The 27,214-nt window shown below is 45.1% G+C and overlaps 1 protein-coding gene across 5 annotated transcripts in view; it reads right to left on the reverse strand.

The window, feature by feature from the left end:
* Positions 1-27,214, reverse strand: part of ITPR2 (inositol 1,4,5-trisphosphate receptor type 2) — a 467,841-nt gene that overhangs the window by 198,758 nt on the left and 241,869 nt on the right. For all 5 annotated transcript variants that reach the window (XR_011030536.1, XM_068277594.1, XM_068277593.1 and 2 more), the window contains 7 exons: positions 25,801-26,001; positions 15,702-15,953; positions 14,241-14,366; positions 11,040-11,168; positions 7,306-7,426; positions 5,400-5,593; positions 2,574-2,716 (listed from right to left, as the gene is read on the reverse strand). Coding sequence is in view for 4 of the 5 variants with exons in the window: in XM_068277594.1 (XP_068133695.1) it covers positions 2,574-2,716; positions 5,400-5,593; positions 7,306-7,426; positions 11,040-11,168; positions 14,241-14,366; positions 15,702-15,953; positions 25,801-26,001 (1,166 nt within the window). In the remaining variant the exon portion in view is untranslated. The remainder of the gene's footprint in view (positions 1-2,573; positions 2,717-5,399; positions 5,594-7,305; positions 7,427-11,039; positions 11,169-14,240; positions 14,367-15,701; positions 15,954-25,800; positions 26,002-27,214) is intronic.

Consider the following 27,214-nt stretch of genomic DNA (forward strand, 5'->3'; position numbering starts at 1 on the left):
TAGAAAAATATAAAAACTAAAATTTGTATTTGTTTGATATTAAACAAAAAAAAATGTAATTGTGTATGGCCACCTTCACAGCAATCATCACCTGTCACACCTCAGTACAGTGCACTATCTCGATACAATCTCCACCCATGGCCAACCAGCAGTCTGCATCATGACATCATTCCCTACCCACTTTCTCCTCTCCACCCCTTCCCGAGCTGGTCGGATGGGCAGAGTGACAGAAAGGGGAGGAGCAAGGAAAGCACCTGTTGTGCCAGTTCATAAATTCTCATGTCCTTAGTGACATCCAGCTGCTGCATCAGTAGGAAAGGCCATTGAGATGTAAATAATAATTGAGTTGATGCTGAATTATGCAAATTTTGTATGGCAATGTATGCAGCATGAAAACGGACCAAATAAATCCGGCCAAAGTGGAATTCAGTTGGTAAAGTTTGAATACAAAATTTGCATAATTCAACATCAGCTCACAATTATATGCATCTCACTGACCATTACTAGTTGTCAGTCTATTGTAGAGAGGAGTAGCTTCAGACTCACTGGGAGAGGGAGGAGAGAGGATTCATTAGGGAAGTATTTGACACACTTTAAACTTTGTTCTTTTGCCCAAATAAAATCTCAGATCACCATGGACCTTTTAAAGTGTACCTGAGATGACTTACTTGGGGTTCCTCCAGCTCCCTTGACGTCCTCTCCAGCCATTCCATTCACTCATCCACCCGGTAATCGGGCCAACCACAGCCAGTCATGCACTTTTGCACATGTGAGGCCCAGACTCTCTTATGCGGGGCGATCCCGTGCTCGGGAGCGTTCCGCAACTGCGCAGAGTATGAGCGCACGACCAAGCTGTGCATTCACAGAAGAACACAGCTGGCCAGATCACCAGGGGGTATTGCAAATGATATCTGTTGTACTCTGTGCTAGTGGATGACTCTGCTCCTTCCACTATCTAACTCTCATGTTCTTATACCTTCTGTGCTGCTGGAGGACTCTGTTCCTTTCACCATCTAACTTTCCTCATTATATGCTATGTGCTGCTGGAGGTCTCTTCTCCTTCCACTATCTAACCCTCTAATCCTGATATACTCTATGCTGCTGGAGGACTCTGCTCCTTCCACTATCTAACTCTCCTCTCCTGATATACTCTGTGCTGCTGGAGGACTTTGCTCCTTCCACTATCTAACCCTCCACTCCTGATATACTCTGTGCTGCTGGGGGACTCTTCTCCTCCCACTATCTAACCCTCCTCTCCTGATATACTCTGTGCTGCTGGAGGACTCTGCTCCTTCCACTATCTAACCCTCTAATCCTGATATACTTTGTGCTGCTGGAGAACTCTGCTCCTTCCACTATCTAACCCTCCTCTCCTGATATACTCTGTGCTGCTGGAGGACTCTGCTCCTTCCACTATCTAACCCTCTAATCCTGATATACTCTGTGCTGCTGGAGAGCTCTGCTCCTTCCACTATCTAACCCTCCACTCCTGATATACTCTGTATTGCTGGAGGACCCTGCTCCTTCCACTATCTAACCCTCCAATCCTGATATACTCTGTGCTGCTGGAGGATTCTGCTCCTTCCACTATCTAACCCTCCACTCCTGATATACTCTGTGCTGCTGGAGGACTCTGCTCCTTCCACTATCTAACCCTTCACTCCTGATATACTCTGTGCTGCTGGATGACTCTGCTCCTTCCACTATCTAACCCTTCACTCCTGATACACTCTGTGCTGCTGGAGGACTGTGCTCCTTCCACTATCTAACCCTCTTCTCCTGATATACTCTGTGCTGCTGGAGGACCCTGCTCCTTCCACTATATAACCCTCCTCTCCTGATATACTCTGTGCTGCTGGAGGACTCTGCTCCTTCCACTATCTAACCCTCCACTCCTGATATACTCTGTGCTGCTGGAGGACTCTGCTCCTTCCACTATCTAACCCTCCACTCCTGATACACTCTGTATTGCTGGAGGACTCTGCTCCTTCCACTATCTAACCCTCCACTCCTGATATACTCTGTGCTGCTGGAGGACTCTTCTCCTTCCACTATCTAACCCTCCACTCCTGATATACTCTGTGCTGCTGGAGGACTCTGCTCCTTCCACTATCTAACCCTCTACTCCTGATATACTCTGTGCTGCTGGAGGACTGTGCTCCTTCCACTATCTAACCCTCCAATCCTGATATACTCTGTGCTGCTGGAGGACTCTGCTCCTTCCACTATCTAACCCTCCACTCCTGATATACTCTGTGCTGCTGGAGGAATCTGCTCCTTCCACTATCTAACTCTCCTCTCCTGATATATTCTGTGCGGCTGGAGGACTGATCCTCCCACTAACTCTACTCTCCCAATATACTCTGAGCTGCTGGAGGACTCTACTCCTACCAGTATCCAACTCTCCTCTCATGGTATACTCTGTGCTGCTGGAGGAGTCTGCTCCTTCCACTCACTCTGCTTTCCTGGCATACTCTTTGCTGCTGGTGCTGGAGGAAAGCAAAGAATGCACAATAGTAAACAACAAAATATATACAAAAGCATATCATTACAAATGCAAAGAGAACACTAACTTAGACATGAAGGCTCCACAACGGATGCGGGCATCTGTCCCATCAGGAAATAGAAGCTCAGGACTGTGTAGGACATCAACCAGGACAGAGAACTCTGCTAACACCATGGGACTGAATTGGTGTTCTAATGACGCCACTACGTCCTGAAAATGATCAGAATATCAGAGTGTAACTCTTTTGCACAAGATTCTATTCATCATAGTGAAATGAATGCAACAACGCACAATGATTCTGGAGTGAATCGCAACACATGGATGGAAACATCAGACAGTGCACTAATAACCCTGCAGATTGCATTGCATTCCATTTCCGGAACAGTGGCTAGAATAGTGTGATGGAAACAGGTCCTAAAACTGGACATACACTGGTCGATAGGGCCAACAGATGGATCCCCTCTCTCATCATTATCTGAGCAGAGACACATATATCTGCTTGAACCCCTTCACATGCGACACATTTTTTTCATTGATTTTTCATTGATTTCAGTATGAAATCTTTGAAAATCTATTTGTGTGATGTGAGAAAAGGTACCGAATGCCGCTAGTAATGGGCTCCCGATCCACCACCAATCGACTAAAATGTTCCGTCCTGTGCGATCAACCGCATCGACCGATTTTAGCCAAAAGGCTTTCAATCAAGAATAATTTGCGGCATTGATTTCTAGCTGACCTGCTGACGGATATTGATGCATAAAATCTACTAGAGTATGGCTACCTTAAGTCATGACCTCTGCCAGGTCTTGGCTCCTCCGGCTCATCTCTTCCAAGTTCCATAGCTCCTTTAATTAGTTATTCCGGATGGGGGACAACACAAATATCATTCGTAGGGTTTTTTTTTTCAAAATGTTATCTATTTGTAGCTTATTGTCTGGTTTTCGCATGAGCCTCTCTCCTCCCTCGGTCTATACAGTTTACGACACTGTTTGCAGTCACCTGATAATACCTACCGTATTTTTAATAAAGATGCTATAAGATGCTCCTGACTGCATTCAGTATAGAGGTCCTGCTAGTGACATAATCTATGATTACGTCCGACCAAAGCCTTCCACCTGAAAGCTGCTTAATTTGTGCAATTCCTGCTAGATTTGGTACAGCAGGCAAAGGGTGTATAACTGTGCACCTGATTGGCTGACAGGCACCTGCTGACCAGATAAAGGTAGGAAAATGCTAGAGCTGGGAGTGAGCAATTGTGTGTGTTGCAGTCAGCATTCAGTATAAAGGCAGTGGGGGTGAATTCCCTGGTGGTGAGAGTTCCGGTACCCACCCGCACTTTCTTCTAGGTATCGCATGGTGGTTTTGGGGCCCCGATCAGTGAAAGTCCAGGGCCCACAGCTGTCGTGTGAACCAGTGTTTGTGGTTTTCAATTATTTTTTGCAGCTTCCAGGATGCTGGTGACAGGTGAGTGGTTTGGGGGCCCTGTGGGAGCAGTGCCTGCATGGGGCGGTCCTGCTAGTGACATAATCTATGATTATTTCCGACCGAATGCTGCCTAATTTGTGCAATTCCTGCTAGATTTGGTACGGCAGGCAAAGGGTGTATAACTATGTACTTAATTGGTTGACAGGCGCCTGCTGACCAAATAAAGGTAGGAAATTGCTAGAGCTGGGAGTGAGCAATTGTGTGTGTTGCAGTCAGCATTCAGTTTATAGGCAGTGGGGGTGAATTTCCTGGTGGCGAGAGTTCCGGTGCCCACACGCACTTTCCTCTAGGTATCGCATTGTGGTTTGGGGGCCCCGGCCAGTGAGAGAGTCTAGGGCCCTAAGCTGTCTTATGAACCAGTGTTTGTGAAAAAAAATATACTAAACCTGGTGCATCCATGGTGAAGGGGCACCTTGTGGATTATGCCCCTTTGTACCTCTTGCGTCTCCCTGTGTCCTCCTCTGTCCCCCTTGTGTCCTTCTGTGTCCCCCTTGTGTCCTTCTGTGTCCCCATGTGTCCGCCTCTATGCCCCTTTGTGTCTCCCTTGTGTGCCCCTTCATGCCCTCCGTTTGTCCCCCTGTGCCCTCCTCTGCATGGGCACAGTACAGGGAGTCCCCAACATTGCGGCGGGTTGGAGGTTCATATTGGCAGGCGTTCACAAGTCAGGTACTCCCTGCATTTGGACTATAAGACGCAGTAACTTTATTCCCCACTTTTGGGGGAGAAAAAGTGAGTCTTATAGTACACAAAATACAGTATATATGCGAGTTACTACTTATCTGTTAAGATTTTGGGCATGGGGGTGTAAGGATACTCAAGAATGACATGCCTGTGTGTAGTTGGCTGTGCCCACACACGTTTCTTTCTTTGCTCATATTGTTATCTTTAAAAAGTCTTCTGTACTGATACCTACTAATGACTCATTTTGTGACTTCATGCATTAGTAGTGTATGTCAATCCAACTGCGCATATTGTCACACTAGATGTTGCAAATCTTTAAATATTATGTATTAAGGTCATCTACAACTTGGTTATATATTTATTGAAAACGTCACTAATTTTTTTTTTTAAAAAATCTAAGTCATCTACTCCACACCCCCTTCACCCCATGTGCTCCAGAGTACTCTAGGCCTTCTCCCATGTAATCAATGGCATGAAAATCATGTGACTGTTGTGTCATGTGATAAATGGTCAGCATGCTGGTGGACTGAGAAACAAGAGGAGCACCACAAGTGGAAGCAGGTGGCTGATTTTGTATGAACTGTTAATCGGCGGGGTGGCTACTGCCCTGGGGAATGACCAGACATCGGCTGTGGGAAGCAACAAATCTTCCATACTAGGATAAGGACACAATGCCTACACAAGCCTATGATTCCAGCTGAGACAGGTCAGTACAGTTTCAGATTACCTGTAGTTTCTCAATGATGTTCCTGTAGTCCCAGGCCGGACTCCCCAGCATCTCTCCCTTGAAGCGGGGTCCTGTTCGGGCAGTCATTCTCCAGCCCATGGCAGCCCTCTGCACCATGTTGGTGTGGCTCTTCAGGAACAGCGTGTTCACTTGGCTGTCCAGATCTACCGGAATCGCGATACCTCGGTTTTTCGCTGTTGGGGAACATTTTTTTTTAAAAGATTGTATTGATGAATGTCCCAATAACAAAGCAATTCCCAGCAAAATTAGTTATACTGTTTTTTTTTTAAAAAGGCTTTGAAAGGGTTCCCAGTTTTCTCACCGCAAGAAAATAGAAGCTCTCACAGGACCACTGATGCTATTTGATGAGGTAAAAAAAATAATTGAAGGACCACTGCAGGAGAAGATCTGACATTCTGCTACCACTATTGTCATTCAGATGAAAATCTGCATACATTTTGTGTTTTGTATTAAAGATATGCTCAGAATAATATTTCTAGGAGCAGCATGGTGGTGTAGTGGTTAGCGCTCTCGCCTTTCAGCGCTGTGTCCCCAGTTCGAATCCCAGCCAGGTCAACATCTGCAAGGAGTTTGTATGTTCTCCCCCTGTCCACGTGGGTTTCCTCTGGGCACTCCGGTTTCCTCCCACATCCCAAAAACATACAGATAAGTTAATTGGCTTCCCCCTAAATTGGCTCTAGACTATGATACATACACTACATGATATATACATAGACATATGACTATGGTAGGGACTAGATTGTAAGCCCCTCTGAGGGACAATTAGTGACAAAACAATAAACTCTGTACAGCGCTGCGTAATATGTCAGCACTATATAAATACCGAATAAATAAATAAATAACCCTTATCTGTCAGGAGAGGTGATGATAGGCACAGGGATCCCCCTCTTCTATTGGTCCCTTCCTCCTGACAAGGCTTCTAACAGCCATTACTACACCACAGCTGAGCACAGAGAAGGTGTGGCATAGACAGCCATATATATGATATTTCGGTCTGCATGCGGTCAGCCAGCAAGCAATGACTGCAGAAACTGCAACGTCAGCTAAAACATGATCTATAGGCTCACTTTCAACCATCAAACTATGGCCAAAAGGATGCCAAGGCAACAGAAAATGGGGTTTTACCATCAACACCTGGCAATGTTGCCTTGGAAACTCCATACTGCAGAAAATGTTATTAATCGGGATGTCCCTTATTTCTGATAAGTTAAGATCTTTCTTGAGGCAGAATGGTCAATATTAGCCATTTCAGAGGGCCAAAATATCAAAGTTATCTGAGTTAACTGTCAGTTTTTTTAGTGTGTGTAAACTAAAAAAAAAATAAAAAAAAAACTGTTCAGCACAAATTTATTTATGGGGAAAAAAGATATATGTTTTCAAATATAAGTACACTAACACCGTGTTACTTTTTTTCTCTTTTGGCTCCTTTTGTTGCCTGCATTGGAACAGCCATTTTGCTGATGATGTTAGCACTATATACAGAACTGGGAGAATTCACAGGATTTTCCTGTTGTGCACACTTATAGCAAACACCTCTACAATAAATTAACAGTGGAGTAAAAAGTGGTCTGTGTGTACAAGGAAGAAATTATTCCATCCATTTAAATAGCAAGTGGCTGTAAATCCTAATTCTCTACACATGACCTTATGTTTATGTAACCGTGGCTGTTATGTATTCACTCTACCATCTTATTTAAAAAATATTGCCTCCTGAAGCAATTTCTACTTTACCGCTTTTCAGCATTCAGAGAAAAATGATGAAAGTTGATGCCAGTTTGTCAGCCCATATTGCAATTAAGCCCCACCAGAATCCCATTGCATGCGAGCCTCTCCGTTTATCATGGACAAACGTTCAGGGTTCCTCCTGCAGCTGTTCTGTACTCACCCACTTCTGCCAGTGTTTTTATACACGACTCCACCGAGGATTTCTGAGCAGGGTTCGGCCACGTACAGTTGTAAATTCGGAAGGCGGATTGGAGTAGCTGGATGAAGATTGGCTGGTGAGTCTGCGGAGAGATGAAACACAGAGTACACCATCTGCACCATAAATCTAGGTGATTATGCTGGTAAATCTCCAATATCTCCTGCCTTGACGTGACGGTGGCCATTTTGCTGGTGAAACATTCACTGAGCACTTCTGCTGGTGGTACATAAAAACTTCCCGCAACATTTATGATTATATGTCCATGCATGTAAATCAGAAAGTATAGTTTGCGAAGTTGTATGCCAACCCTTTAAAGCCATAAGAAAAAAATACATTTTATTCAGGTAGATGTCTTATTTTGCAATTGCCTTAGCTTTTTCTTTTTTAATTCCTTACATGGTCATGCAAGGAACATTTTTTTCATTATAAAAGTTGCCCGAGTGGTCCGTAAACTTCGTACACACGCTAGATGACATGTTCAAGGTGTCCGATAAAAACCATCTCTGCTGAGAATCCAGCATGTACAGTATACAGTGTTGGCAGTATCCACAGAATTACCTTAATTGCAGTATAGTAAAGCAACCAAAAGATGTCACTGTCTGAACTATGCTGCAATGATCTCTATGGTATTATGACTTTCTGTATGCTCTGTGTTCCTCACAGATCACTCTGCTCCAGTACACAGTGCCCCTCCTCTCCCCCCGATGCCGCCCCCCACACCTCAAAGGGTTAACTCAGCTGAGCGTTAGCCAAGAGTACTGTTCTCTCTACTCACCCCTCCTGCCCCCGATCTCCTTACACCCTTCTTTTGAAGCGTTGCCACCCCTAAAACACATTCGGCAAAATTGTTGAATACAATTCTTGTTGCCAAGTTTATGAGTGCAGCCATTCTACACAGTCGCCAGTAGAGTTAATACCAGCGCAGTAGCACAATGCCGTTCATGAGCAGCTTCATGTCACTACGCAGATGCGAACCCTACTGGTGCCTGCCCAGTACGGACTCATTAGTTCACAGATGGGAGCACAGTCACTGAGGGAGGACAGTCCCAGCCAGCAGTGAAGGAGTAAAGGAGGATCAGGGACACCTCTGGACCATGCAGGGTCTTCCCACTATTTGGGAAAGTATTTGCTTTTTTAAAATTTCAGTTTCAGGTTTACTTCAAAGCTGAATTATTGCAAATACATTCTGTTTTAAAAAAGCAAATCTATATTAAAGAGGAACTGTAGTGAAAATGATGTAATGAATGCAATTGCTTATTTTTTTATTTATTTTGTTTTACAATATTCATTTATATATCACTTGATCAGTGTTTGCCCATTGTAAAATCTTTCCTCTCCCATATTTACATTCTGAAATGTATCACTGGTGGTGACATCTTTAGTTCTGCCAGATGATCTGTACAGAAGGTTCATTACTGAGAGTTCTATGCACAAAGGGAGATATTGCTTGTCTGGTAGTTGGAAAAAGCCATTATTTCCCACAATGCAGTGAGGTTTACAGACAGCAAACTGTCAGGACCATGGTCATGACATCACACTGTGGGAGGGGTTTCACCACAATACCAGTCATACAGACCTCCCTGATGATCGATTTGAGAAAAGGTATAGATTTCTCATGGGAAATGGGCCCCAGTTACTGATTGGCATGAAGTTCAGTCTTTTTTAGTAGGAAGGGTTTTTGGTCTCTTTGAGCCCCTTTATACCTTCCTGGTGGTTCTGATTCACCATGAGCTATTTGGGTACTCGGCTTTACATAGGATGATTGAACCAGAACCGTTCATATTGCCTATACACACACACCATAGAAAATCTCACCCAAAACAGCAGACAGCTGATTCCACACGAGCAAGTGAACTTCTCCTGACTATCCAACGGTCTAAAACTTTTTTAAAATCCAAAAGAAAGTTGTTTTTCCTCTCTCTTCTTAAAACTTCACCCTCCTAATTAATGGCTGATAATCAGGAGCAGGTTTAACGAGCTTGAGTGGGAATCTGTATTCCACGGACACGTTTCCCATCTTGATGGATGTGCCCAGCTGTTCATTAATCTGGAGATGCGCCGTGGTCCTGAATGTATTTAAATATGGCCTGGCTTTTATAAATCACCGATCGGAATGAGGAAACATGGACAATAATTGCTCCTGACAATGATCGGGGGGAGAGACGTTAAGGATTTAACTGGCAAATGAATTGAGCAATTGCTTCTGCGCGGGAGAATGACGGGCGAGGGGAACTGAGGACGTCTGGCGGTTTTTCGGAGGTTAGAGTATATTTCTAGGTGCAAAAATGGGACAGAAAAATGTATCTGTGGCCAGGCTATATTTCTTATTATTACTATTAATATGCATTTATGCAGCGCTGACACATTTTCTACAGCGCTTTACAATCACATCACCGACTATCACTCAGCTTGATGGAAAAATTCAGAATGTGCGAAATAAACGTGTCCCCATCGCTCTATCAGTTATTGTTATTAATCTTTGAACACTGTTTTCTCCCGGTTTATAATATGCCTTGAAATACTGCTGAAAATGTTTCTGCTATTGAAAACACAGGCCTGATTTATTAAGGGTGTATTCTAGCAAGTGTCATCATTGGACCGGGTACTAAATAGGGTACCGCCCGCTTCCTCAGAAGCCATGTGGTAAGCCGGATGGTCTTTTAAGGGTGTATTATAGCAAGTGTTATTGAACTGGGAACTAATTGGGGTGCCACCCACTTCTTCAGAGGTCATATGGTAATCCGGATGGTGTTTTATTAATATCCATCACTGGCTTCATTTTTATCTTTATATCGGCAAACACTATGACATACTCTGATGTACCATCAGGTTCTTGACAAACTTTTTTTATTATTTTTCATGTGCTTTGAATTGTCAGAGTTAAATTTGAGAATACATAGTGGTATTTTAGTTGCAGACAGCTCCTCTGATTTATAATTAGGTTCTGCTGCTTTATTGTGTATACAATTTAGTATTACCAGTAAACAAAAGTTTGCTTTCTTAAAACAGAAAGTATTTGCGATAATTCAGGTTGGAGTGAGCTCCGAGAGGTCTCCCAGTGCATCACTGCTGAATATATGCAAATTAACCATTGTCATCCTTAGAAGCTAAACACACCTCCAGATCCGCTGGAATGCAATGACGTGTCACCTTGTAATTAGTACAGAGCCAGAATAATCCAACATGCATACAGACTGTTTCGGATTGGTTAATCCTCATCAGTGCATGGCATGGATTAATTTGGCTCGATGGAGTAGGACTTGAAAAACCCAGAGGTACAGACTATAAGCACACACATTTTCAGCTGAACCAATTTAAATAATTACATCTGATAATATCTGTAAACCAATTAGCTTGGTGTACAAGGAAGAAAGTGAGGTGGGGATTCTTTTCTATGCCCACTGTATTTTACTGGCCATTGTCAAAACACATTTTATAAGTGGTAAAGTAAAATGATCACTGAGTACTTTGAAGCCAATTTGTGTTGCAAAACTGGAACATCTCCTTAACTTTCTGGTCAGATGGTTACTGGAGAAAATGTAATTTGGTGTTGAAAACTAAGTTCTAGGGCTCCAGGAAATGAGCTCATAGTAGCAAAGGACCACCATTTTTGATGCACAACTTAGCAGCTGAAAGTCAGTCTGCAAGCAGGAAATGATGTCACAGGATGTGATGTCATTTTACACGCCTCTCACCTGAAGGCTGGTGCTATTATCAGAGAATGGGGAGTTGAAGAAGCCACTGATGATGTTCATGACAGCCTCTGTTACATATTTTTCCAGAGCAGTGTCTGCGTGTTTCCGATCTGTGGTTGTGTTGCACACCTTATAAACAAAAGCAAAAAAAAATAAAAGAAAATCTGTAATTTTTATAAAACTAGCCTTGATGCTTAAAAAAATTCTCATAAGATTTTATGCACACCATCTTTTATCACCTTAAAATGTTTGAATAGGATGAGATTTCTACTTCTGCTTTCCACCTTCACTTATGACAGACACTGCTGCGTTTTTTTCTTATTTGTGTAATAGCAAAGAACTTACCACAAGCACAGCAAAGGATAAGAAAGCCATTGTGGCAACACTTGGAAGTGAATCTTTCAGTGCATTACTCTGACCCTTATAATTTTAAGGGGGCAAAGGCAATCTGGTGACAGGCAAGAGGAGTACTAACCCTCATATAGCTATCTGAGGAAGAAAATGTCAAGATCTATTTCAGTTCATTTCTAGTAATATTGTGCTGATGGATTTCAAGTAATACAGTCCTATTTCTCTGAGTGGAGGTACACTTTAATGTCTCCTACTCACTCACTACGGAGTTGGATGTTTGTGATGCTAATAATGCTGAGTTAGTGTTCATTTTAGACAAATTTGAGCATCTTGAAATTGCATCAATCAAATACAGCAGTGATGCATCTGATTAAACTTATAGCAGCCAATGGGCCTGATTCACAAAGCGGTGATAACTCAGTTATCACGCCTAAAAGACTTTAGGCGTGATAACCTTTGCACCAGCAAAGTTATAACCGCTTTGTGCTCTAACTCGCGCGAAGTTCCCGCGCGTACGCGCATACGCGCGCGCGCAAAGTCCCATAGGGCTTAATGGGCACTTCGTGCGAAGCACGGTGCGCTGCGCGCGTAGCGCGCGCGGGAGTTCGCGCGAATTCCTTCAGATCACGCCTAAACTAAGTTTAGGCGTGATAAAGGGCTTTTCACAGGCGTGCAAAGTGTTTGCACCGCTTTGTGAATCAGGCCCAATGTATTTAGAAGTTTGCAAGTGCTCCAGGCCCATTTATTTTAGCATATTTTTTATTTCTTCTTTGTTACAGTCCTGGCTTCTAATTAGTACTGCAGTAATTTATATTTAAAGAGAACCAGAGACGAAGCACCCTCATGTATTTTACCATATATATCAATGGGAACATGACAGTAAACACCTACCCTGCTCTCTGTTTCATTCTCTGCTAAATCTGCCTGTTATCAGCCCTGATAAGAATCCCCGACTGAGCATTCAGTCTAGCTTTTCCTGGAATGATTATAGCTGAGTCAGTCTTCTGCGATGTCTTTTCAATCCCAAGTCTGCCCCCTTGTGGCTCTGCTGTGCTGCTATTTTTCCTCGAAGCAGCAAAGCAGAGCCACAAGGAGGCAGGCTTGGGCTTGAAAAGACATCACAGAAGACTGACTCAGCTATAATCATTCAGGTGAAAGCTAGACTGAATGCTCAGTCGGGGATTCTTATCAGGGCTGATAACAGGTAGATTTAGCAGAGAAGAATGAAACAGAGAGCAGGGTAGGTGTTTACTGTAATGTTCCCATTGATATATATGGTAAAATACATGAGGGTGCTTCGTCTCTGGTTCACTTTAAGGCCACTTGTCACTAGGGGCAGTGTGGCACATTAACAGAGGATTTCTGCTTTCAGGTTCTATATTTTCTGCAAGTAGAAGAAGCTCAAAGCATTCCAAGAATTTACAGCACGAGTTCTGCTGACCGAGATCAAAAGCAGTGCACCTATCTCAAACAAAATAACTGTAACGATTGGTGTCAGCAAGCACAGATATTCTGATTATTGGTGATCTGCAGTATCACCAATAATACAGATGCTATACCTGATTATATGGTGATCTGCAGAATCACCGATAATGCAAGTATAGCGTGACACGTTACAATCGTATGTAAGAGGGTGCTTGGTACAATAGAGTATCTCTATAGGGCACAGAGATACAACCTCCAGCAAGCTGGAACAGCAGACAACAATAATAATATACAGCGTAAATTCATTTCTGTGGAAATATCCACCACACCGTAATTCCTCAGAGGTGTGGTTACCTCTGAATGGGAACCCCGTGTGTGAGATCCTCCAAAGGACGGAGTGGAGGGGTCTCGGCCTCTAGCAGCAAGGGTTTGCTAGTGGCGGTCGTCTCAAAGAGGCAAGCCTCTGATAGAACCCTACAGTGGGAGACGTTCCACTGAAGGGAGAAAGGTCAGACAAAATGAGGTTCGGCAACAGATCAGGCGGCAGCAGTACAGAAACGTAAGACAAGAGAATAGTCGGAAAAAAAGCCAATAGTTGATAACGGTACGGGCTGGCGAAGTACAGAATCAGGAAGCAGAAGAGTAGTCAAGACAGGCACAGAATCATACACGGTAAATCAAGACAGTATAATATGTGTATATATTGGCGATAAACCAATATATAACACAATACCAGAGACAAGGCTGACTAGGTCTGAGTGCTGACACAGGGTATCGCAAACACAGACGAAGTGTGAATGAAAAGCACTTCCTTATATACTGCCTGGGAGAGAAGTCTCCACCCCAGGCAGCAACCAATCAGAGCAGGCTAAAATGTCAGCTGACCTCCAGGTCAGCTGACACGCTTTCTAAGAGTATAAAGGCGTGTCTGGTGTGCGCGCGCACCCCCTAGAGGCAAGATGCCAGAGCCCTGGTGAGCAGCATGCTGGTGAGTTTGGAGCAGAGTGCTCGGACGGGTTTGCGCAGCGGATGCGGACGGATTTCTGCATCCCGCGTTGGAAGGTCCGCTTGCCGGACTGGATGCGACCATATTTCCGCAATCCATCTGGCGTTGTGGATTTTTCGTTACAATAACTATATTGAAGCTACTAATGGGTTCATTCATGTCAAAGCTGCGTAAATATAATATAGAATTAGCTTAACATTTTATTCAACTTGGAATTCTTAGCATCTCGTTGACCATCCCTAGTTTTTATTACTGTCTGTGTTGCCTATGGAGAGATTCACTCATTTCCAGTTGTGTAGCAGGAAACAACAGGAATTTCTCTAAAGATGACACAGACAGCAACAGAAACGCAATTCTATCCAAAACTGCAAAACATGAAATATTGCTTCAAAGTCCTCTTTGAAAACCACACAACTTACTCTTGCCATATCCACAAGGAAATTCTCAAACAACTTCCAGATGTGATTGCTGGTGTAGATCTCCTTCATCTCCACCTCGGTGTCCACGTAGCAGTGGTTGACAAAGTTGACGTAAGCGATTTTCACCTAGGAAAACTGGACAGTTAATGGGTATTCTGAGGCACCTATGGTAGCTGCCTGACTACTGACACACAGGCTACCTAATATATAGCGTATTAGTGGCCCAGAGTGATTGTTTTTTGTTTTGTGACGAGGAATCAGGCACTTGGCACTAGAACAGACTGGATCAACAGATTCAGTACTTTAAAGAATATGGAACTGAAAGCATAGAGAGACTGCTGCCTTTAATTCTTTTTAAAAATAGTGCTTTGCCCGCCTGTCATGGTGATTTTTTTACCTCAATATAGTCATACTTGGAACAAGCATGCAGCCAGTGGTATCAGAACCCCTGATCTGCACATGGGTTCTGCGTAACTCAGAGGCACAAGGGGACATGACCTGCGTATGGAGGAAAAAGTAAAATTGCCATCTATTTAGAAAGGAGTTCTTTACAGTAAAAGTGGTAAAAATGTGGAATATCTTACCAGAGAAGTAGAGACAAAAGAAGAAGATTCAGGAGCCCCAACAGTGTATTATCCTTGGTATGTCAATTGATTAGGTAAAGAAAATTAGTATACTCACAAATATGGGTTGGCGCCACAGGCAATCACTAAATGCACAAATGCCGCTCTCCGAAGTTAGAAAAAAAGGGTAGTAACACCCATCCACCGGGTGGATATTCACTGGCGCCTCTGTATTTTTCAAAGTGATCTTACCACAGAAAGTAGTTATTGCAAATTCTATATCTGTAAAGAGCCTTGGATGCTATCCTTGCATTGAAGGATAAACACTGTTATAATTACTATGTTACTAAGTTATTCCAGGGATATTATCTGACTCTCATCTGGAGTTATGAAGGAAATTCATCCCTTTTAAAGGGAGTCTAAAGGGGGGGGGGGGGGGGAAACAGATACCTATGGAGAGGGAAGGCTCTGGGTCCTATAGAGCCTGCCTATTCCTCCCACTGTCCCGGCGTTCTAGTGCTGGCTCCCCCGATAGCAGTCTCTGACTGATGGGTCAAAGACTGCTCTCTATTGCTGCGGAAGACTGCTAAAACCTCCCGGGTCATTATCGTCTGCCTCAGTCAACTTTAGTCAGGTGTGTTTACAGGCCTTAAGGTGACAAGGCATCTGTGCTTCAGTGTCCAGGTCTGCTAACCTACTGTAGATGATTATGAGGAATGTAAAAGGAAGACCAAAGAAAAAAAGAAAAACTCCACAGAGGGTGGAAATAGAGCCAAGCAGTATGGTGAGGACAGCTAAGCACTCAAGATCCAGAGGAGAAGATGGCATGGGAATCAGCACGCCAAAATCCATCTAAAACACAGTCAAATACTGCAGCAGAGATGAGATTGCCACTTACCTCTGGGATGCAGTCATCATGGGTCACCACCCTGACAATGTCATCCAGGGGCAGAAGAGAATTACACTTGATCTCAGTGTAAACGTTCTTCCCTTCTGTACAAGCTGCCAGCAGTTCCACCAGCGTGATGTGGTATGCCAGAGGCCCGCTCTCATCCGCTCGGTCCCTCTCTGAGCACATCATTTGTAGGAGGATGGGGAATGAAGCTCGGTCATTGTAGAAGATTAACACATCTTCCCCTCCGTTGATCAACTGCAAGACAAACACGATCCCATCATGCTTTACGATAACCACCCACTTAGTAGTTAATCACTCTGTACAACTCAAATCTAAGCCAACCCATCATGTGATAAATTCTCACAAAAATTTAGCAACTCATTTCTTTTGCCTAAGTTTTCTCCTAGGAGATAATTTTCATCTGTGTAAAATAACTTTTCTGCACTCTGCATTGGAAGAGTATCGAAAGTAGACGAAAAAGTGCTATCAAAATTATTCGGAGTATTTTCTTGCTTTCTGGTGGCTTAAAATGCATTTTCTTGATGAGATGTGAAAATATCACTTAAAGAAATTGGGGGAAAAAGTAAACTGGATCGGGCCCAACGAACTTTTTATTCTCTATATACCTTTTGCTCTATTAATGAAGAACACCCAAAACTGACAGATGGGTGGAAAAAGAACAAGGAACTATGGTGGAAGCTGCCATGGCTAGAGTCCCCAAGTGATATGCAATAAAAACAGTCTTTATGACTCCACCCATAAATATTGGTGTAATCCTGGAATAACCCTACAGCAGCAACTCACTTGAACAGAATTCACTGGCATCTTCTTCATAAGCCTCATGTCAATCTAAAATTGCCTAACTGCATGATCACATTCCACTAAAAGCAGCATTCCCCTTTCTTTATAAAACTTCCAAAGACACACTGCAGGTTGGTGGTCAACAGGTTTTTTCATAATCTAAAAGGTATGATTTATTTTGATCTGCAGCCAACTAAAAATGAGCTGAACTGATAGTAAACTTAACATTACCCTCTATACATCCATGGCAGCTGTACACTGTTTGGATTGCAGACTGCACATAACTACCACCTTACAGAGGCATAACTAGGTAAAATTGCACCCATGGCAAACAATACATTTGCGTCCCTGCTCCCCCGTCAAAACCCCCTGAATAACAGAATTCTATCTAGACTTTGTGGGTGATTTTCTTATTTTAGTTCAGACTACCTGCCAGCTCTTCTGTCACATAGCATGGCCTTTTTCACAAAATGTCATCTGTGCTTTGCTATTTGGATTTAGTGTGACAGAATCTATTTGAATTTAGAGTGTGTGTGACAAGCAGTGTGTGTGTTAGAGAGACAAACCATGTGCGTTTGCGTCACAAGCAAGGGTATGTGTGTGTGTGTGTGTGTGTGTGTGTGTGTGTGTGTGTGTGTGTGTGTGTGTGTGTGTGTGTGTTTGTGTGTGTGTTAAGCAGTTTGCGTGTGATGGACAAGCAGTGTGTGTGAGAGAGAGACAAGAGACAAACCGTGTGTGTGTGTGTGTGTGTGTGTGTGTCAAGCAGTGTGTGTGTAAGAGAGACAAACCATGTGCGTTTGTGTGACATACAAGGTGTGTCTGTGTGTAACAAGCTGTGTGTGTGTGTGTGTGTGTGTGTGTGTGTAGTGTGTGTGTGTGTGTGTGCACATGAGACAAGCAGTAGCAGTGTGTGTAAGAGAGAGACAAACCATGTGTGTTTGTGTGACAAGCCGTGTGTGTGTAAGAGAGAGACAAACCATGTGCGTTTGTGTGACAAGCCGTGTGTGTGTAAGAGAGAGACAAACCATGTGCGTTTGTGTGACATACAAGGTGTGTCTGTGTGTAACAAGCTGTGTGTGTGTGTGTGTGTGTGTGTGTGTGTGTAGTGTGTGTGTGTGTGTGTGCACATGAGACAAGCAGTAGCAGTGTGTGTGTAAGAGAGAGACAAACCATGTGTGTTTGTGTGACAAGCCGTGTGTGTGTAAGAGAGAGACAAACCATGTGCGTTTGTGTGACAAGCCGTGTGTGTGTAAGAGAGAGACAAACCATGTGCGTTTGTGTGACATACAAGGTGTGTCTGTGTGTAACAAGCTGTGTGTGTGTGTGTGTGTGTGTGTGTGTGTGTGTGTGCACATGAGACAAGCAGTAGCAGTGTGTGTGTAAGAGAGAGACAAACCATGTGCGTTTGTGTGACAAGCCGTGTGTGTGTAAGAGAGAGACAAACCATGTGTGTTTGTGTCACATGCAAGGTGTGTCTGTGTGCAACAACAGTGTGTGTGTGAGACAGACAAGGGGTGATGGCAGACCACCAGTGAAAAATCTCCTGTAGTAAACCGCATGCCTGGGGGGGATTAGTAGGTCCCTGAAGAAGTATACCATGAGGGCAATACACGTGTGGTGATTGTCTTTACCTTACCTGTTTACACTTGCCCTTTGCTCTGCAGCTCCAGAAACCACAGGGGAAAAATTGAACAGTGTGTGTGGTACATTATTCAGATTTTTTAAAATGTTACAATTAATCAGAAAATTGATTGTAATCCTTGAATTAAATTTAAAAAAATGGTATGCTGTGTGGCCACCTTATGATAGCCACATGTATGACAATTTCACATGTTTGCTTTACTTAACAGGATCTGAATACAGGTCCACTTTAAGCCATATAACAATCTTCCGTTATGTCCATAATTAAACCGTAACAGACTGTAAGACAGAAAATCAGAACAACTACCCAAGAACAGAGCCTGACAAAGCCCTCAGAAAGCTAATGGCTGGGAATTGTTATGTAAATTGAAAACCTTGTAACAGTTAAAAGGATGCACATCAACCTTCAGCGCCAAATGAAAAGGTTGAAAGGAACCCAGCGCCCAACAAAGGTTATCCTTGTAAGAAGTTTTCAATTCTTTCTGGAAAAGTTACAGCTCTCACGGCGACTGGCTGTGTTTTTTTGTTCTGTCCTGGACTCATTAGCTTGATTTTTTTTTCCCCCAATGTCTTTTTTGTCTACATCTGCTACATAACCATTCGCTTTTCGCAGACAGAGGAATAAAAATAAAAAAAGACGACATTTCACTTATAATCGTTCACAAAAAGGCAGAGTGCGGAGGGAGAAAAAAAAATTAGTTAGCATAAGCGTATGTGATATCAGGTGTCATATGTCAGTCATCTTAATTGCTAGCCGAGAAATTGGAAGCTTTATGTCAAAATGGCTGAACATTACGTGCCATTCAGAGACAGACGCCGGGCTGCCGAGGAGAAGACTTTTAGAAGTAAAAGTTGGCGCTTTTGTGCAAGTCTAGGAGAACTCTGAGAAGACAGAAAGCGGACTGGAACCCATTTCAAGAGCGCCGCGGACAAGGTACAAATTGACCCTTCAATAATTACCCTCAAATGTTAAAAGCATAACATTTATCCAAGCTCGGCGGAGGAATTCTGGAGGTGAAAGGGTCAGTCAAAACCGCTATTTGAGTCTTTGGAAGATGCTGGAGAGTTTAACTACCTACTGGTTTCTTCCGTTAATCAGGAAGTGAGATTTCCACACTTGAGTGCCCAGGCACACACACTTGCTGTTCTTATATAGTTTGGTTGAAGAAAAAAAAAGTAAATATATATATATATATATATATTATATTATATCTGTGTACCCCCCCCCCCCCCCCCCCCAAATGGCATCATAAAACAAACTGGGCCCCAGTGAGGGTGAGTTTGAAACTTCCAGTCTCCAGGGGAAACCTGATAATCTTGCCTACTGCAAAGTTCTGGATATTTATATGACTAAGAATCTGGCCACACCCTTTCTCACAACCCCATGCACTTTCCAGAAGGCATTGTGGGAGGATGGACGAGCCACTACAAAGGACCCAAGAAAAACGTAACAGAAATGCACCCTGTATGTATTTTAAGAGTTTAGCCTGTCTAATTGCCCCCTCATTTGTGTCTAATCACTAGTTGTAATTTGACCCCTCCCCTGTGTCACATGACTGCCAATGGCAGATAAGCAGATAAACCCACTTGAAAGCACAGGCTGTAAACAATATATCTGCTTCCATGAATCAGGAAGTAGAAACTGTGCAGATTTATTTTAAGATTTGTATCAGCTGTAACAAAGAAATTTTTTTTTTGTTTAAAAGGTTATTATGCTGATGCAGGCGCGGAGCTAGGGGGGGTCGGGGTAGGACAAGTGCCCCGGGGCGCCTGGTCCCCGAGGGCGCCCTCAGCCTGGCTGAGCTGCGGGTTTTTTTTTTTTTTGCGACGGAGGGGAGCAGCGCAGAGAAGAGGGAGAGCTGTGCGGACGGTGGGGAAGGGGGGCCATATCCCCCCTCCTTCCCTCACCTTAGGTGCTCTCTCTCTCCCTCGCTGTCCCCTCCAATGTCCGGGTGGCTGGCCTGGCAGCGGCGGGCGGAACTCACCTCCGTCTCGCTCCAGCGCCGGCCGGAAGTTCGAGTGCGCAGCCGCTGCTCTGGTCTGGACCAGACCAGAGTAGTGGCAGATCCATCCGGCGCTGCGACGAGACGGAGGTAAGTTCCGCCCGCCGCTGCCAGCCTGAGCCACCCGGACATTGGAGGGGACAGCGAGGAAGGGAGAGCAGCTCTTCTCTGCGCTGCTCCCCTCCTGCTGGGGAGGGGGACACCTGACCTGGCTACCTACTCTGGGCACATATACCCCTGGCTACATATACTGGACATATATCCCTGGCTACCTACTCTGGGCACATATACCCCTGGCTACCTACTCTGGGCACATATACCCCTGCCTACATATACTGGGCATATACCCCTGGCTACCTACTCTGGGCATATACCCCTGGCTACCTACTCTGGGCACATATACCCCTGGCTACCTACTCTGGGCACATATACCCCTGGCTACCTACTCTGGGCACATATACCCCTGGCTACCTACTCTGGGCATATATACCCCTGCCTACATATACTGGGCATATACCCCTGGCTACCTACTCTGGGCACATATACCCCTGGCTACCTACTCTGGGCACATATACCCCTGCCTACATATACTGGGCATATACCCCTGGCTACCTACTCTGGGCACATATACCCCTGGCTACCTACTCTGGGCACATATACCCCTGGCTACCTACTCTGGGCACATATACCCCTGGCTACCTACTCTGGGCACATATACCCCTGCCTACATATACTGGGCATATACCCCTGGCTACCTACTCTGGGCACATATACCCCTGGCTACCTACTCTGGGCACATATACCCCTGGCTACCTACTCTGGGCACATATACCCCTGGCTACCTACTCTTGGCACATATACCCCTGCCTACATATACTGGGCATATACCCCTGGCTACCTACTCTGGGCACATATACCCCTGGCTACCTACTCTGGGCACATATACCCCTGGCTACCTACTCTGGGCACATATACCCCTGGCTACCTACTCTGGGCACATATACCCCTGCCTACATATACTGGGCATATACCCCTGGCTACCTACTCTGGGCACATATACCCCTGGCTACCTACTCTGGGCACATTTACCCCTGGCTACCTACTCTGGGCACATATACCCCTGCCTACATATACTGGGCACATATACCCCTAACTACATATACTGGGTACATATACCCCTGGCTACATATACTGGGCATTTATACCCCTGGCTACATATACTGGGCACATATACCTCTGGCTACATATACTGGGGACACATACCCCTGCCTACATATACTGGGCACATATACCCCTGGCTACCTGTTCTGTGGACATCTCTACCCCTGGCTACCTGTTCTGGGGACATCTATACTGCTGGCCACCTATTCTGGGGACACCTATAGACCTGGGGCTACCTATTTTTGGGCAAGCATTGCTGTCAGATTGAGTGTATTTTGGGGAACTGCTGCCAGGTGAGAGGTGTCTACCATATTAAGGGGACATTCTGCCTATTTATGTGAAATGCTGTCTATTTATGTGCCTCATGACTGCTGAATTTGTCTTGTTGGGGGCCTCATGGTTACTGAATTTGTCTTGTTGGGGGCCTCATGATTTGTTGGGGGCCTCAAGATCGCTGAATTTGTCTTGTTAGGGGCCTCATGATTGCTGAATTTGTCTTGTTAGGGGCCTCATGATTGCTGAATTTGTCTTGTTGGGGGCCTCAGGATTGCTAAATTTGTCTTGTTGGGGGCCTCATGTTTGCTCATGATTGCGGAATTTGTCTTGATGGGGGTGGGGGGCTCATGATTGCTGAATTTGTCTTGGAACATGCTGGAAGGTACATACTGAGGGAGGGTGGGTGAGCGTGAGCCTGCTAACCTCCATGTACATTTGAAGGGGCGTGACCAAATGTGGAGTACCCATAACCACGCCCACATTTGGTCACGACCCTTCACCTTAGGGGGCGCATTAATAGTCTTTGTCCCCGGGCGCTGAAAACCCTAGCTACGCCTCTGTGCTGATGTGTATCTTTTAGAACAGAGAGGAGTTCTGAGTTCAGGTCCACTTTAATAATGACTTGAATCCAAATTAGGTGACAATGCAAAGGTGTGTGAGTGGTAAGTCCTCCATTCCAAAAAGAGGGTAAATGACAACAAGCACCAAGATTACTGATTACAGTGCACTGTTGGAGTCCATTATGGTAGTCCACATCGATTGGTCCATTTTCCAAATTTGCTTTGACAATCTGAATAATCCTGCATCAAGGATTGACCATTCCTGCTGTCAAGGCTGTCAGGTGAAAGCTCCCAGTGTCAGTAGGAAGTATTTCCTCTTTAGTCTTCCAACACTCCACATTGGTATCTTGTAGATTAAGCAGCCACCTGGATAGGTTTGTCATTGGTCAGTATTTGTAAGATGGCAATGGAAAGACTATGATCCGTCGCCTGGTTACAGAGAAACATTGATGGGTATGACGGAGTGACTTTTACTGATGCCCCTGACCAACACAGCGCCCTGGCTTACTTTACAACAGCTGTTGTGGAGAACTTGCAGCCCACTGACAGATTTTACTTGCAGCACAAATCAGCCCTATAATCCATACTTTGACTGAAGGGCTGTAGATGAATCTGTGATAAATCACATTGTCGATAATTAATGATCTAATCATGAAAGCTCTGCAGCCATCAATCACTGGTTGTGCGCCACACTTAATAATTACACATATTAATGTGTCACCAACTCATAACACTTCTTACTTGGAAGAGAAATCTCATCCACTCCTGCCCTAGACTGGAAATCAGGCATGTAAAATCTCCAGGCAGGAACCTGTTTAGAGAACTTTTCCTGTGACAAAATCTAACAAAGTAAATCACATTACCCTGGTGCAGCCATATGCAGTTCCTGCACTGATCCTTCCATCAATTCACTCTATCTAGTATGACTTCCTCTTTAATATAGCAGAGACCCAAGCGTTTGGCGTGGAGGGAGTGGAGGGAGCAAGGAGGGAGGTTAGTGTTAGGTATAGGAGAGGGATGTTCGTGTTAGAAATGGAGAGGGAGAATGGTGTTGGGAATGAAGGGGCAGGTTAGTGTTAGGTGTGGAGAGGTAGGCTAATGTTAGGGATAAAGAAGGAGGTTAGTGTTGGATATAGGGGAGGGGAGGTTAGTGTTGGGCATGGAGAGAGAGGTTACTGTTAGGGATAAAGAGGGAGTTTAGTGTTAGGCATGGAGAGGGAGGTTAGTGTTGGGCATTGAGGGGGAGGATAGTGTTGGGCATGGAGGGATAGGCTAGTGTTAGGCATGGAGAGGAGAGGTTATTGTTAGGAGTGGAGAGGGAGGTTAGTGTTGGGCAAAGAGGAGGAGGCTAGTGTTGGGCATGGAGGGATAGGCTAGTGTTAGGCATGGAGAGGGGAGGTTATTGTTAGGAGTGGAGAGAGAGGTTAGTGTTGGGCAAAGAGGAGGAGGCTAGTGTTGGGCATGGAGGAATAGGCTAGTGTTAGGCATGGAGAGGGAAGTTAGTGTTGGGCATAGAGGGGCATGGAGGGGGAGGCTATTGATAGGCATGGAGAGGGAGGTTATTGTTAGGAGTGGAGAGGGAGGTTAGTGTTGGGCATAGAGGAAGAGGCTAGTGTTGGGCATGGAGGGATAGGCTAGTGTTAGGCATGGAGAGGGAAGTTAGTGTTGGGCATAGAGGGGCATGGAGGGGGAGGCTATTGAAAGGCATGGAGAGGGAGGTTAGTGGTAGGAGTGGAGCTTGTAGAGATATTATCAATATTCACTACAACTTCACTAATGACATTAATAAAAGTATTAGTTTGTCCTACATGTTATTTCCCAACTGTCCTATCTACTGTCCCAGTTATTGATACAAATAATAATAAAAAATAATAATCTACTTTAGGTTGATTTCTCAATAAACATGGCAAGGAAAAACCGTTATATTTATGTTATTGTTTCTTTGTAATGATACAATTGTAAGGGCCAGGGCACACTGTCATGTTGCTCTGCAATACAGGTGACCGTGTGTTTTACAAAAACGCACGGCACCTGCGTAGCTCTCTGTTGCATCACTGATCCCATTCAACTATACTGGATGGGACAGCAATGTGTTGCGGCGCCCAAATTGCATGCAGAAGTGTGTTGTCAGAACTCAGCACTGCGCAGCGCATAAGTGTGTCCCTCAGACAGAGCCGTTTATGGACTGTCTAATGTCCCAGTGCGTCGCCCACTTACACATGTTGCTGAATTCCACTCAGAAACTCCATGCTGTTAAACTGCCGTTCAGGAAGATGGTGCCTTAAAGGGAACCAGAGAGGATTAAAAAAAGGGTTTATACATACCTGGGGCTTCCTCCAGCCCCATACGCATGGATCGCTCCCACGCCGCCGTCCTCTGCTGCCTGGATCCGCCGCCACCGGGTCCCGTCATTGCCGCGAGTCGGCCAGTCGGACGCGGACGATTCTCCGCATCACACGGAGCTCCCTCTATACAAGTACGCATGAGGCTGCCTACCGCGCAGCCGCATGTGTACGGGTATGGAGGGAGCCCCTGTGATGCGTCCGCCGGAAGTGACGGGCCCGGTAACGGCGGTTCCAGGAAGCGGAGGATGGCGGCGTGGGAGCGATGCAGGCTTATGGGGCTGGAATTAGCCCCAGGTATGTATAAAAGCTTTTTTCATTTTCCAGGCTCCATTCCTCTCTGGTTCCCTTTAATTGGCAGCCATGGCCACAGGATTCTGGCTTTCTCTTGTTTTTCTTCCCCTTTCCCAACCAATTCACCTTGTTTTCCCCCTTGAAGGTGTGCACTGTGGTCCAGTGTAGCCTGGGACGCTGGTACGGGTTGTGGGGGGTCCGGGACCTGGAGTGTTTTCCGCCTTGCCACTGCCTGGGTCCATTGTCTGTGCAGAAACAGGCCTTTTGATGTCAACCACTGCTACCCAGGAGGTTGGGGCTCCACTGAGGTAGGAAGACATCACGCTGATCGGGAAACCTTTGGCCTTGCTGGATGCGGCTTCATCTATCCATCCATTCATTGGCTGCTGCTGCTCCACCGCAGCAGAGACACCTCTGGTTCAGCCCCTCCATGATGCCACCCGCTAACCTGGAAGTAAGGGCCACCGCAGCCGGACGCTGCTGTGACAGCCAGATTATCCTGACCAGCCCTGCTGAATGCTGCCCAGGAGTCGGGATCCACCGCAGAAATTAACACTACTGCACCTTTTGAGCTGGAACACCTTGTCCAGCACTGCCAGATGTCAGCAATCAGGATCCTCAGCAGCATCAGCCATCACCACAGGTTTCTCTCCTGAAGAACTAGGCCATCACTGCTGAACTTTCACTTCCCTCTGCCCCCCCCACCCTTCGATGTCTCCTTAGGGATGACAGATTATTGCCAAGTGCGACTGGTGGTGCTGTAGTATGGCAGCCTCGGCTCTTGGCTTTCGGACATTATCCCCCCATCCTTCTAGAACCTGTATGAGCCAAAATTAAATTCTGGGTACAAACCCCCTTTGTACTTAGCGAAATAAATGATTCTGAAAAACTGGACAGTGTGCCAGGCCCTAAATGTATTGTATATGTCCATACAAATATGTAACACACTTGGCTGTATTGTTAATTAACAGTACCTGTAAAATATGTTAAAAACAAAAGACAGAATAAATAGAAACATGCTTACCTCCGTCATCACAACATCCTGACACTTCTTCACATATTTTCCATCCGCCTTGACGATGGTCTGCAGGAAGCGCAAGTACTCCATGTGGCGGCCATGCGTCTCTACACAGTGGACGAAGTGCTGCACTACGCGGTCGCTGATCTCATTACACAGGTGGTAGTGGTTCATGAAAATGTTCCTCATGGTTTCCGCTTCCAGCAGCTGAAAGGTGAAAGAATTACTCCACTATAATACACAAATCTATACAACATATAACAGTACTATAAAGGCTTTCAAGAAGTCCCAATTTCAATCTGCACCTGTTATACATTTTTGAGAATCTTGCTAGAAACCATGGCTATAGTTTACCGTTTGGCGTTAAAAGGAATCTGGAGCAAGAGGTATATGGAGGCTGCCATATTTATTTTCTTTTAACCACTTCCCCCCGAACTACCCCCCGGTTATTTTCCCTTAAAAACCAGAGCAATATTTCACGCTGCTCCCATTCATTTGCCAATAACTTTATCGCCACTTATGACACCAAATTGATGTATATATCATGTTTTTTTGCCACTTCAGGTTCCCTTTAGATACCCAGAATTATTTTTCTTGTCTTTCACTGGTTACTAAGCCTCCACAAAGCAGCAAGTAAAATATATTGCTCCTTTTGCTCCACAGGACTCTCCTCCCCTTCTGGCCTCCCTCCTGTCTGTGGCCGAGCAAAGGGGCCTTAAAGAGACTCAGACGAGATAAAGAGCAGCTCTTATACTTATTCGGGGCTTCCTTCCGCCCCATAAACACGTATAAGTCCCACGCCGTCCTCCCGTGGTCTGCCATTCAGCCGCGGTGATCTCTGTTATCAGCCTCAGTCGATGCCAGACCCGGAACTGACGTCACTGGGGCTAGTAACGGAGCTAACCGCGGCTGAATATCAGACCGCGGGAGGACAGCGTGGGACTTAGAGGTGTTAATGGGGTGGAAGAAAGTCCCAGTAAGTATAAGAGCTGCTCTTTAGATCGTCTCTGAGTCTCTTTAAGTTGGGGGTGCTCATATTTAAGAAAGGGGACTCGCCACCAACCTCCTCAAATGCACAGTACTACCTACAAGTGGTGTGGGACCTTCCCCCCACCCCCTTTGCCCTGCAGTGACATGTGGCTTTAAACACCCCCCCCCCCCCCAGCTCTACAACTATCTCAAACCATCCCCCTGAGCCTCTCCGCTTGATACATACATTTAATCACAGAAGCTCTGGCTGCATTCAATGGCGTGGAGTCAGTCAGACCCGTCAACGGTGGCTGCACGTTCCCCCCTCCTCGTTTCTGGCTAGGGTGGATTAGTTGTCATGTGGGTGCTGAATGCAGATGCTCGGGGTCATGTGGGCTCTGAGTGTGGGTACAGGGTGTAATGTGGGTTTTGGCTATGGGTGGGTGGGTAT

Source organism: Hyperolius riggenbachi, chromosome 3 (assembly GCF_040937935.1).
Source record: "Hyperolius riggenbachi isolate aHypRig1 chromosome 3, aHypRig1.pri, whole genome shotgun sequence".
Lineage (NCBI taxonomy): Eukaryota > Metazoa > Chordata > Amphibia > Anura > Hyperoliidae > Hyperolius > Hyperolius riggenbachi.